The sequence below is a fragment of the Anolis sagrei genome, chromosome 3, assembly GCF_037176765.1.
Source record: "Anolis sagrei isolate rAnoSag1 chromosome 3, rAnoSag1.mat, whole genome shotgun sequence".
Taxonomy (NCBI): Eukaryota; Metazoa; Chordata; class Lepidosauria; order Squamata; family Dactyloidae; genus Anolis; species Anolis sagrei.
This window is the reverse complement of record NC_090023.1, coordinates 30,940,972-30,953,937: the sequence shown is the minus strand read 5'-3', so window position 1 is coordinate 30,953,937 and position 12,966 is coordinate 30,940,972. Positions and strand designations below refer to the sequence as shown.

Below are 12,966 nucleotides of genomic sequence, written 5' to 3'. Positions count from 1 at the left end.
TCTAAGCTTTCCTTTCTTCTCATGATGTGACCAAAGTACTTCATTTACAGTATTTATATTCCGCCCTTCTCACCCCAAAGGGGACTCAGAGTGTATCACACAACACATATACGACAGACATTCAATGCCGCATTATACACTGACAAAACAGATGTGTGTGTGTTTTCCAATCTTTGGCATCTTGGAAGGTGTGCTTGGTTCCAGCCACGAGGGGGCTGTCGCTCTGTTGTCCCTGCCGAATAGCTTTGTTCGTAAACTTTCTCTTTGATCAAATCACTGGCATTTTTCTGGCATTTCCTTATGGGTGCCTTGAATGCCTCCCAGCTTGAAGGAGTATCTATCTATTCAGATTGCTGTTTTCAAAAGTGCTAGGTAGGCAGAAGCTGGGCTAAATAAAGGGCAGGAACTCACCCTGACTCACACTTCGAACTGTCAACCTTCAGTTGGCAAGATTTACTGCAGCCGGCAATTAACCTACTATGCTAAAGCCCAGCCACTATGGGAGATAGCGGTGGGGTATAAATAAAGTATTATTATTATTATTATTATTATTATTATTATTATTATTATTACCAAATATTTTCAACCCAGTATGTATCCTTATCAGTGAGCCCCCGGTGGCGCAGTGGGTTAAACCCCTGTGCCGGCAGGACTGAAGACCAACAGGTTGCAGGTTCGAATCCGGGGAGAGGCGGATGAGCTCCCTTTATCAGCTCCAGCTCCTCATGCAGGGACATGAGAGAAGCCTCCCACAAGGATGATAAAAACATCAAAATCATCCAGGCATCCCCTGGGCAACGTCCTTGCAGACGGCCGATTCTCTCACACCAGAAGCGACTTGCAGTTTCTCAAGTTGCTCCTAACACGACAAAAAAAATCCTTATCAGTGACAATGTGATTAAAGTGGAACAGTAGAATGGTGTGATAAAGTCCTTAGATGTTATGTCTGTTGTCAGTTATGATGGTCTAAAGCAGAACTTTCCAAACTGTGTTGCGACATGTTAGTGTGTTGACTGCAGCATGTAGGTGTGTTACACAAATATAATGAGAAACCTCTGAGTCTAGGTGAAATAAGTAATAAATGTGTCAATTCTGACCCGAGAAAGGGCAAGAGGTTGACACAAGCATAAGGCACCTTCTACCACCTTGTATTATAAAGGAAGAAATCTCTCACTTCTTCTTTTTTACTATCAATTTTCAGTAATAACAGCACAATTTCAGTAACTAGGAAGAGTGGGGGAACTCTTCTGGATCACAGCAATTCAGACACAAAACACATAATGGACTGTGAGAGCTGCTTGATTGCATCCCAGCATTTCTACTCCCAGGTTTATATTTCTCAAATTACTTCTGAAGGGTTTGTGAATCTTCAACTACCAAAGGTTAGAGGGGACAAAAGGCATCATCAGTGCAAATAACAAAGCCACAAGAGTCCCTGGAACATGTACATGCATTCATATGTTAAAGAAAACCAGCTTACAATTAGTGGTTTAGAATTGGGAGGAGGGGTGACCACATCTGTCATAATGGTATGCTGGTCATTGCCCCCCATCCCACCCTAACCTCTGCCATATACACCTCTGCATATCACTATGTCAGCATTAGTGCACCTCTGGTTGACAGATAGTACATTTATTTGCCTACATGGTTGTGGGAGGGAATCGAGTATTCACTGCCGTGAAGCTGAAGATAATGCAAATGACTGGAAATTTTGGCTGTCACCTAACAACAAGGAGGAATGTGTGCCCAGTTATGGCAGTCTCATCATAATGTGTGATGTGTGTGTTATCAACGGTGTCACAGCAGGGTCAATGATTAGAAGAAAAAAATGCAGTGCCAAGTAGAAGTTTTTCATCAGTGTAAACAAGTCCCTTGACATATTTGCTCAGGAATAATTCCCACTGAACACAGGAGGTGTACTTCTGAGAAATTATTCTTAAATTTGGTCTATTTCAGAGCTAGACAGCAGGGCATGAGTAACAGTGCTTTCAAATGTTGGAAAGTTGCTTCTTAAAATCCATTACTTGTAGTAATCCTTTGCAGGCCCCAGAAAAGTAGTTACCGTACTTAATATTGTTATTTTTGGTTGCTTTTAAATAATAATCTGCATGTTTTTAAAAACATAATTCAGCAAACTAAAAAGTACAGTATGACATAGATAGTTGTTGTTGCTTGCCTTTAAGTCATTTTCAACTTACCACAATCCTGAAGTAAGCCAACATTGGCAAGTTTTGTTCAGAGAGAGCTTGCCTTTGTCTTCTTGAAAGCCGAGAGTGTGTTACTTGCTCAAGTTCACCCAATGGGTTTCTATGTCTGAGTAGATATTTGAACCCTGGTCTACAGAGTCATAGTGCAGTGCTCAAACCACTACACCACACAGCATAGATTCTACAAGAGCACAAAATGTTGTTGGATCTGTATATGGTCTACCGCAGTGCTTCTTAGACTATCTTTATGTTGATCAGTAAATGTTATTTCTTAACTTGTCAGGGATCAGTATTATATTTGGACCAATTGACGACAATTGGTCCTTCCTTCCTTCCTTCCTTCCTTCCTTCCTTCCTTCCTTCCTTTCCTAGAAACTCTACACAGACTACCAGCCAATGTTGATGGAACAGCACCAATCCACAAGCCACTACTTTGATTAACCCCACAGTAGATGTTCTTCAATTTTGGTCCTCCAACTATTTAAGGAGTATCTATTGTGGATAGATAGTACCTGACAGCTTGGCCAAACATCTGGGATTTTGGGAGCTCAAGTTCAACTACCTGCAGGACCAAAGCTACCAGTCCTCGGGCTGCATTTTTCCTACTCCTGAAAGAAAGTGTAAATTATGGCAAGGACCATATGGTGTAATTCCATAAACAGAAACAGTATTTAAGACAAGTATTGATAGGCTAAGACCAAAGTTAGGAAACACATTTTATTTTCAAAAAGATGCACATTTTTACAATTGTATCTAATAATTTTATTTTGCAATTATATAAACTCATAGTTTACCATCTTTTTACAGAATTGGTCGTGTTGCAATTCTCTTCTCATATTTAGGTATTGAAGGAACAGGCATCATTTATGTTTAAGCAAAAAATCAATCCATAGGAAGGGCCAACCAATATATTTTTCTGCCTGAGGCAAAAGAGACCCCCTACAACAATTCCATTGGGGATAGAATCTTATTTTGACATTATTTATTAGACTCGGGATATATCTCCAACATAGATACCACTGTAACAGCCATGGATCTGTCCTACAGAATCTTGTAGGCTGGTGAGAAAAGAGAACTAAAGAATTAAAGTTTAAAGACACCCATAACTTACATATCTTAGGATTCCATAGAATGCAGCCATGACAGTTAAATGCTACCAAACTGCTATTACTTCAGTAGATACACACTCTTGGTTCTCCATCACTGAGGTTTACAGGTTACCTTAAAGCAGTAGTTCTCAACCTGAAAGGTCCCCAGGTATTTTGGCCTATAACTCCTAGAAATCCCAGCCAGTTTGCCAGCTGTTAGGATTTCTGGGAGATGAAGGCCAAAACATCTGGGGACCCACAGGTTGAGAACCACTGCTTTAAAGGGTACAGAAAGGCTGTGGAGTGGTTCCAGCTCTGTTCACTAACTAGAGGGGATTGTTGGATGGATCAGAAGGAGTGGTAAAGGGACTATGCTCTGCAGCTTCTGTCAGAAGAGGCAAATGCCTCCATTTGCCTAATACTAGGGTTGGCCATATCAATGGGATTTCCGTGTGTTTCAGAGTGTGCTGAGGATGCCAGCTCCCCCGTCCATCACCCAGTTAACACTGAAATATTAAAATATTAAAATGTAGGGCATTTTATGATTGTTACTGAAATCTGACAGAGTAGAAATATGTCTACTGCATGCATCCTAAGTTAAGAATCAAATAACCATCAAATATAGAAATAGGCAACTTGGGTCCACCTCTTTCCCGGTTTTATTTTTTTGCAACGCATCATATTTTTGTTGGGAGGAGAGTTCATTCATGTCGACACATTGCAAAAAAGTTGTATACTTTCAAACATAGACAAAGAGCTCCAGTACAAAAATAAAATCTTCTTAGAAATATATAGTTTATAAAACAGTCTGTTCAGCAGGAGCTTCAGGCCGCTGGCTATTTGATTTTGTAAGACAAAGCCTGTTTGAAACGTCTCTTGAGATCCTGCATGTTTGGTGACTTGGGGCGGGGAATGACAGAGCACCTCCGTTTGTCTCCACTGCCACAGCTGTGTGCTTTGCTGACTTCCTTGCAAAGATACTGAAACACGTCACACACCCCTTGGTAATTATCGCTAGTAGAAACTTCAAGAAACACGCTGCCCAGTTCATTGGCCAACTGGAAGCCATCGTTCACCGCGACCTGTCTAGAATGAGTCAAGTCCCCTTTGTTGCCAACAATGACAACAGGGGTTTTAGCATCAGGGCGAATCTTCCGGATGTGTTGGTAGAGCGGACGAATAGATTGGTAGCTATTATAGTCTGTAATCGAATAAACCAAGAGAAAACCATCTGCCCACTTAAGACACCTGGACAGCGAATCCAACATCTGTGGAATGTCTTCTTGAACCTGTGAAGATATAAGCATGTTTGTTTAATACATTTGGAAATGAGATATAAAGCTTTTATAACAAGAGCTATCGGAAATGCTGCTCATGATCTAGTGTAACTTTGGCTTAAGATTTATCCATTGTTTTGAAACAGAAATGTCACCTTCTAAAATCTATTCCAGCTCAAGGTTACATACAAAGAGTATGTAACACTGGATGTGATGTGATTTCCCCACAGTGTGTGTGGCAGCTACAAGTGTGCTTATTAATGCCTGCACTTAAACCCAGAAGGGATAATCAAAGATGAAGTGTATTTCTTCTTTAATGGGTACTTTCAACCCTAGTCGGCAAGATGCATTACTGTTGCTGATAAAGCTGAAGCAAAGTGGTACAGAAGGCTTTCAGCACAGCAGATTCTGTTCACTGTGCAACATCATATCCTAAATGGCCTAAGCCAAATAGCTTCAACTACAATTCCCATCAATTCTTTATTTTTTCATGTCAGGAGCAACATGAGAAACTACAAGTTGCTTCTGATGTGAGAGAATTGGCCGTCTGCAAGGATGTTGTCCAGGGGACACCCGGATGTTTTACCATCCTGTAAAGGCTTCTCCCATGTCCCCACATGAGAAGCTGGAGCTTACAGACAGGAGCTCACCCTGCTCCCTGGATCTGAACCGCTGAACTTTTGGTCAACAGTCCTGCCAGCACAAGGGCTTAACCCATAGCACCACCAGGGGCTCCATCAGTTCTACTAGGAGTTGTAATATAGGACACTGTGTTTAGGAGGCTGGGTGTAGAAGATCAGCATTTTAAAGCCTGAAATCCTAGACATGATTACTTGAACATAATGGTGGCAAAGCTTGGGGAAGTTACTTTTTTGGACTACAGTACTGACCAGTATTGAAACAGACAGTACATTGCATGCTAAACTTGTACAAACAGTGGCAAATCATGAAGTTAAATCCCATCCATGTACCACTAGGTCTTTTCAGTTTGCTTCTCTTTGCTTGTCCTATGTGACTATTGCTAGACCAGAAAAGACTCACTGAATCAGTTGCTGAAGGGTAGGTCAATAATTATGTATATTTATTGATTGAGAGGGTCTATCATGTGGGTTTAGGCCAAAATATTTCTTTGAAGCAATAGGCAAATAACTTTCACAAGATAGTACCAAGAAATCCAATTGAACTACTCATGAAGCATATGTTTCTACTAGTAGTTGACAAACAATCCTTCTTCCCATGAGTGTATTCAAATCTTATCTATGTGGTGAAGGGGCAGAGTTCTCCATCTTGCACATACAGGCAATGCATTTCACAAATAGATAGTGGATACCTCTTTGTGAAATGCCCACCAAAGTATTTGCACTGTGCAACTAGGGATTGTACCATTGGAAGTCACCAACAGCATCCTGGCCTTCAAAATCTCTCAGTGGATAAATAAAACTCAATAATGAGGATATGTAAGATTATTCCATACCTCAATACATCCTGGGGTGTCTTGGATTTGCAAGAAAATTTGATCACCTTCAACATGAACAAGTCTTGAATACAGATTCCCTGAGGAGGTAAGAATGAAATATCATTAACAAAACATTCGTGAAGAAAAGCAGCTCTTATTAAATGGAAAGTCCTTTCTTTTCTCATGTAAAGTGTACACAGAGGGGTAGTTGAAAGGTGTAAGTTCATGTTCCAAATGAAACAGGAAGCCTACCCAGTGATCCCATTTTCTTATCCTAATCTACCTTGTAAAGTTGTTGTGATGGTAAAATAGTGCATTGGGGGAAAGTATGCAAGATGTCCAAAATTTTTGGTGGTAGGATGGAATACAAACTGTAGATACATTAACTAAATGGGGCTTTAGAAATCCCTGTTTCTCCTCAATATTTCTCTTCAGTGGAACAACAACAACAACAAAGACAACTTTATTTATATTCTGCTCTATCTCCCTGAAGGAACTCAGGGCGGATTCCAAACATAAAAGGCAAACATTCAGTGCCCGAAAAACAAAAATACACTCATAATAATGTACATTGACAACCCAACATACAAAAACAGACATAAGACCATCAAACAGAAACATCGATTTCCCAGTTCCTTGGGGGCAAATAGATTGATCATTGCTCAAGATATCTATTGATCTGGTGGGGTGAACAGGGCATGGATATGGATGGTAGCTATCTATCAGAGGTATAATGGTAGTATTATACCAGTGTGGCATAGTGGTTTGAGTGTTGGTCTATGATTCTGGAGACCAGGAAATCTTGTGATAGGCACATATTAGGGTTGCCATGCATCAGAAATGACTTGAAGGTGCACAACAATCAGAAAGATAAATATATAGGGATAGAAAGTTTCATGGGAATCCCTCTACCTTAGCCTCAAAGAAAAGGACATTCTCTAAAAGGAAGAAAGGCAGGAACTTACCTGTATTGGGTTCATAATCTCCAATAAACCTCCTGGTCAGGTACCGTACTATCATTGCTGAAATGAAGCAGAGTTCTTGGGTTACTTAAACAGTTGGGAAAGAACTATCAATTTACATGCAATTTGAGTTTAAAAATGAATTTCAAAAAGGGAGACAATGTACGCTGCTTTGTTAGAGCTATCTACATGGTATGGACCAGAGCTTGGAAAGAGCTGCTCTTTCTGAGTTATAGAATAACTGAAGACAACCTCGATCCCTTCCTCCACTGTCCCTGGGCATCAATGGAGGCATTTGCTGCCCTGATTTTAGAGTTTTCAAATACTGTTCATTTTCATGGTTTCCTCCTTTCTGTTGAACTTGTCCACATGCTTGTGGATTTCAATGGCTTTTCTGTGTAGTCTGACATGGTGGTTGTTAAAGTGGTCCAGCATTTCTGTGTCCTCAAATAATATGCTGTGCTCTGCTATGGCTGACTTCTTTTGAATGCCTCTTGAATGTTTGGAGGTAGAACATAACCTTTCTGCAGCTGCTGCTCAAAAGTTTAAAGAAGGGCACTTTCTAACTCAGGAGAACATGCTCCAAATCTTTTTGTGGAACAAGGAAATGTCCTTTTTCCCTACTACTTTTGTGTCTGAATTCAGTACACCTGTCACCTTATGGCAACCCTATGCCTAGGTGCTCATTGCACTAGAGAATGAATCCACTTTAAATCCGGTTGCTGCCTTCTGCAGAATTCTGGGGTTTGTAGTCCAGGGAGGACCCTTTAACAGCTTCACTAAACTATAAAATCCAGAATTCTGCAGGATGCAGGAACTGGAATTAAAGTGGATTTATTGTTGAAGGCTTTCATGGCCGGAATCACTGGGTTGTTGTAGGTTTTTTTTGGGCTATATGGCCATGTTCTAGAGGCATTCTCTCCTGACGTTTCACCTGCATCTATGGCAAGCATCCTCAGAGGTAGTGAGGTGGCTTAAAGTGGATTCATTCTTTAGTGCGATGAAGTAGTAGTTTTTTTCTTAAGGAAGGGATACTCAGAGGTGCCTTTGCCAGTCCCTTCTGCTAAAATACAGGCAACAGCACCTGAGATTCCCTGGCAATGCCCATCCAAGTGCTAACCAGGGTGACCTTGTCTATCTTCCAAGAGCAGACGGGCTCTGGGGCTTTTTAGCGCCTTTCAGCCTTCTACTCCATGCTTTGAAGGTAGTTATTGTATTTTTTCAGTGGGGAAAACGAAGCAGAAACGTGGGCATGTGTCCCCTCTCTCTCCTTTCCCCCCTTTCCCCGCCCAAAGCGGTCTCAGCCCGGATCCCAGCTGGCCGCCGCCCTTCCTTCCTTCCCTGGATTTTCCCTGCGGGCTTGAGACCCACGGCACTTGCTGGCTGACTTACCGCTTTTGCCCACGCTCCCGGTGCCCAGCACGGCCAGCTTCACGTCCTTGACGAGGAAATCGGAGGGCAGCTCTTGGATGGGTGCGAGGAGGTAGTTGTGAGACATGGTCCGCGGCCGCATGAGAAGGAAAGAGCCCACGACGCGAGGCCCCACGGAGACAGCGGGGAGAGGGAAGGAGGGCAGCGCAATCGGCGAGGAATCTGTCCCAAGCAGGCAGGGACCCGGCTGAGGTCTTTCTCCCTCGCGGTTCAGCTGCTGCTTCGGAGCCACGCGTCGCGCGTGGGCCTTTTAAAGGGGGGAAGCCGCGCCCCTGCCCATCTTTGGCGACGGGGAAGGGCTGACGCACGAGGGGAGGGCAGGGAGGGGAGGGGAGGGGAGGGAAAGGGAGGGGGCTTGCGGCTCTGCAGACAATAGGAGCCGCGCCTTGGCTTTGCCAGAAGGAGAAGTGGCCACCGCAGGACTTGCCTCCCTCCCTGCCTGCTTGCCTTTGAGCCTGAACGATGGGAGCTGCCTTGAACTGCCTGACCTCTTGGAGAGAGAGAGAGAGAGATGCCCCTTCTCTGCCCTTTCAGGCCCCAGCAGGCTCTTTTGTTGACTCTGGTGCCACAGAATCCCCCTGCCCTCTAGTTCACCCTTCATGAGGCACTGCTATGATGTAATCTGCATCAAGCTACAGGAAAGATACTCCACTTAGGCAGAAAAAATGAAATACAAAGATACAGAATGAGGGGCAATGCCTGGCTTGACAGCAGGATGTGTGAAAAAGATCTTGGAATCCTCATGGACAACAAAGTTAAACATGAGCCTACAATCTCATGCAGCAGTTTAAAAGGCCAGTGGGATTTTTGCCTACATCAATAATAATAATAATAATCATCATCATCATCATCTTTATTTGTACCCCACAACCATCTCCACAGGATACTAGAGACAAAGTTGAAGTACTTTGGCCACATCATGAGGAGACAGCAAAGCCTAGAGAAGACAATTATGCTGGGGAAAGTGGAAGATAAAAGGAAGAGGGGCCGACCAAGGGCAAGATGGATGGATGGCATCCTTGAAGTGACTGGACTGACCTTGAAGGAGCTGGGGGTGGTGACAGCCGACAGGGAGCTCTGGCGTGGGCTGGTCCATGAGGTCACGAAGAGTCGGAGATGACTGAACGAATGAACAACAACAACCATCTCCACAAGGGACTTGGTGCGGCTTACATGAGGCCAAGCCCAAAGTACATCAAACAAAACATCTATAAACACAACATCAATAAACAATCAATAAAATACAAATCATATAAATCACATAGGTAAGAACCTGCACCTTGAATTGGGACCGGAAAATGAACGGCAGCCAGTGGAGCTCCTTAAACAGGAGGGTTGATCTGGCTGCCGCTTGTTGTACCAATTGAAATTTCCAGGCCATTTTCAAGGGCAGCCCCAATGGGAGTCTAGTGTTTAGATCCAGGGAAGTCATGCTATCCTTCTATTCTGCCTTGATTAGACCACACCTGGAATACTGTGTAGGAGAAGGAAGGGACTGACTTCCAAGTGGAGTGATTCACTCAAGGAAGCTGCAGCCTTGAGTTTGGAGGACCTGAGAAAGACAGTTGAGGCCAGGCATCAGACGGTAGACTATACATAGGGTCACTTTACAGTATGTGGTAAATAACTACAAAAAATAAATTTCTCAGTTGCTGAAATCAACAACAACAACTTTATTTTTGTACACCACCTCCATCTCCCAGAAGGGACTCTAACAAAATGAAGTTCAACAGGGACAAATGCAAGATACTCCACTTAGGCAGAAAAAATGCAATGCAAAGATACAGAATGGGGGACGCCTGGCTCGAGAGCAGTATGTGTGAAAAAGATCTTGGGGTCCTTGTGGACAACAAGTTAAACACGAGCCAACAATGTGACATGGCTGCAAAAAAAAGCCAATGGGATTTTGGCCTGCATCAATAGGAGCATAGTGTCTAGGTCCAGGGAAGTAATGCTACCCCTCTATTCTGCCTTGGTTAGACCACACCTGGAATATTGTGTCCAATTCTGGGCACCACAATTGAAGAGAGATATTAACAAGCTGGAAAGTGTCCTACCACCAGCTCCCTACAGAGCTGTCCAAGGTACTGTTTTACACCTGAACTCATGCTTTGCTTTTGCTTGCTTCCATTGCATTATTTTTCAGCAAAGCTGGAAATTTCCTAGAACTGCAGATTCTAGCAATATTATCCAGTACAGACAGTGGTGAGGAATGAAGGGAGTTACTCTTCAACAACACCATAATTGCTGCATAACCCCCATCTTTGCTTTACTGCGATTAGATCTTGTCTTGGCCTTGCCTAACCCAACTGTGCTTTGCTAGAACCAGTACTTTGCGCTCTCTCTGTACTCCCTTTCTCTGCCTTTATAGAATCATATATTGGAAGACACCACAAGGGTAATTCAGTTCAATTCCCTGCCATGTGGAAATACACAATGAAAGCACTCCTGACAGATGGTCATCCAGTCTCTGTTAAAAATCATCCAGAGAAAAAGCTACCACTCAGAAGAGGCAGCATATTCCAATGCCAAAATACTCTTACCATCAAAAAAAAATTCTTCCTAATGTTTAGTGGGGATCTCTTTTAATGTAATTTGAATATATTGCTCTCTGTGATTGGTCTCCAGAGCAGCAGAAAATAAGCTTGCCACCTCCTCAATGTGACATCCTTTCAAATATTTAAACATGGCTTTTATGTCCCTCAGAGTCTTCTCTTCTCCTAGCTAAATATGCGAGTTATCTGGAAAGTAAGGTTACAAGGCATGTAGCTCTCATGGGGAATTTTCTCAGGGGACGTTGGTATCATTGCCGTGAAGCAGTAAGCCAGTAGAAGCAAACAAGCAGTGCCAGTCGTCAGTAGCTCATCAACTGGTGTTGTGGTGAAGGTTCATATACCCAGCACTCTAAGCCCTCCTCATAGGACTTCACTCCCAGACTTTTGATCATTTTGTTCCAGCTTGTCAATATCCTTCTGGGCACATTATTCCAGGTGAAGTCTGACCAAAGCAGAACACCCAAACTGCCTTGCACAATGCTTGAATCAAAACAATCACCTTTTCAAGCTCATCCTTCTGATAGATAAGACATTTTATAAAGCAACATCAAATTGTGCCAAAACCAGCATAGCTGCTATCTAAACTAAATAGAATTTCTCAGCCATTTTCTTTCTCTTCTTTGCCCTTTCCTGTGACATAGGTAAAGGTAAAGGTTTTCCCCTGACATTAACTCCAGTCGTGTTTTACTGGGGGTTGGTGTTCATCTCCATTTCTAAGCCGAAGAGCTGGCATTACCCGTTGACTCCTCCAAGGTCATGTGGTCAGCATGACTGCATGGAGCGCCATTACCTTCCTGCTGGAACAGTACCTATTGATCTCACATTTGGCATGTTTTCAAACTGCTCGCTTGGCAGAAGCTTGGGCTAACAGCTGGAGCTCACACTGCTTTCTGGATTCGAACTTGCGACCTTTCGGTAAGCAAGTTCAGCAGCTCAGTGGTTTAACCCACTGTGCCACTGGGGGCTCCATGTGACATATTAGGGGTGAATTGCTTTTTAAAACATGTGCTATGGTTTTGGACTAAAGACCTCATTACAATCAGATCCATAGAGGACTTCCGGTGGGTGATGGCGACGGGCAAGCCTCGTTGAGAGGGAGCTCCGACGGGGGACCAGCGTAGAGGTGCCTAAGGGTGAGCATACAGCTCCCCCATCCTTGCCGGATCGAAGGCAAGGGTGCAGCGAACCCGCAGAGGCTTGTAGAGCCCCAAGAACCCCCTTCCCTTAAGGAGGGGGATCGAAGGGGTTCCGAGCCGGCGGGAAGCAAGCGCCCCGCTGGGATCGGGCACAAGCCCGTTTCAACCGTAGCCAGCCCGCACAAAATTCATGAAGAAGGAAAAAAGAAATCTCGAAAGAGAACTCTAAGAAGATCTCATCATCAGGTAACTAGAGGCAAAGAAGTAAGTGGAAAGAGTGAAGAATTAAAGGCATAGAGAAAGAAAAGAAAAGTAAAAGGGAAGACAAAGAGAATTGGAAAGGTGATTTGAATAAATTGAACTCGGATTCCAATCCGGAAAGAAAAGGATATAAAGGATTGTAAGGAGATAAAATACTAAATGAACAATGTACTGCTAATTATTGAGGAGTTCTATGAAGTTTTATAAAGTAAGCTGTCGCTTTTGAGGAGAGGTTGAGGGCAGATAACAATTGAAATAATAACTGAAAGTCTAGAAGCCTATTAAGAGTGTGTTCTCCCTCCCTCAACCCCCCTTCTATTGAGAAAAGAAAGAAAGCTTATACGAACTTGGCGCCATATTGTTATGGCTAGCGATTCCCCTTCTTCATAAACAAAGTTGGAGAGTCAACGTGGGAAGCGACGGAGAGAGGAAAGGGAAGTGACGTGAGGGAAGAGGAGGAGAAAAGAAGGAAGGGCGGAAGAGGGGAAGAAGAAGGGCGGAAGTAAGAAAAACCATAGAGAAAAACCGCTACGGAGCGGCAAGAACGGCACACTTCTCTTTGGAAAGACAAGCAGGCGGTGGAGGAAAGAGCC

General features: G+C 43.3%; 1 protein-coding gene across 1 annotated transcript; it reads right to left on the bottom strand.

Moving 5' to 3' along the window:
- Positions 1-2,942: 2,942 nt before the first annotated feature.
- On the bottom strand, positions 2,943-8,731 carry RASL11A (RAS like family 11 member A). The gene is made up of 4 exons (XM_060770898.2): positions 8,383-8,731; positions 6,994-7,050; positions 6,047-6,126; positions 2,943-4,584 (listed from the first exon to the last, which is right to left on the bottom strand). The coding sequence occupies exons 1-4, from the start codon at positions 8,501-8,503 to the stop codon at positions 4,132-4,134; spliced, it is 711 nt and encodes a 236-aa protein (XP_060626881.2). The 5' UTR covers positions 8,504-8,731; the 3' UTR covers positions 2,943-4,131.
- Between the last annotated feature and the right edge of the window lie 4,235 nt (positions 8,732-12,966).

What these genes read in the sequence shown, in the direction of transcription:
- RASL11A (XM_060770898.2), bottom strand. Translation starts at nt 8,503, where the DNA reads ATGCGGCCGCGGACCATGTCTCACAACTACCTCCTCGCACCCATCCAA. An exon ending in CGGGAGCGTGGGCAAAAGCG is followed by an intron (nt 7,051 to 8,382) that starts GTAAGTCAGCCA and finishes GCTTCATTTCAG; the next exon opens with CAATGATAGTACGGTACCTG. An exon ending in AGATTATGAACCCAATACAG is followed by an intron (nt 6,127 to 6,993) that starts GTAAGTTCCTGC and finishes TTACCTCCTCAG; the next exon opens with GGAATCTGTATTCAAGACTT.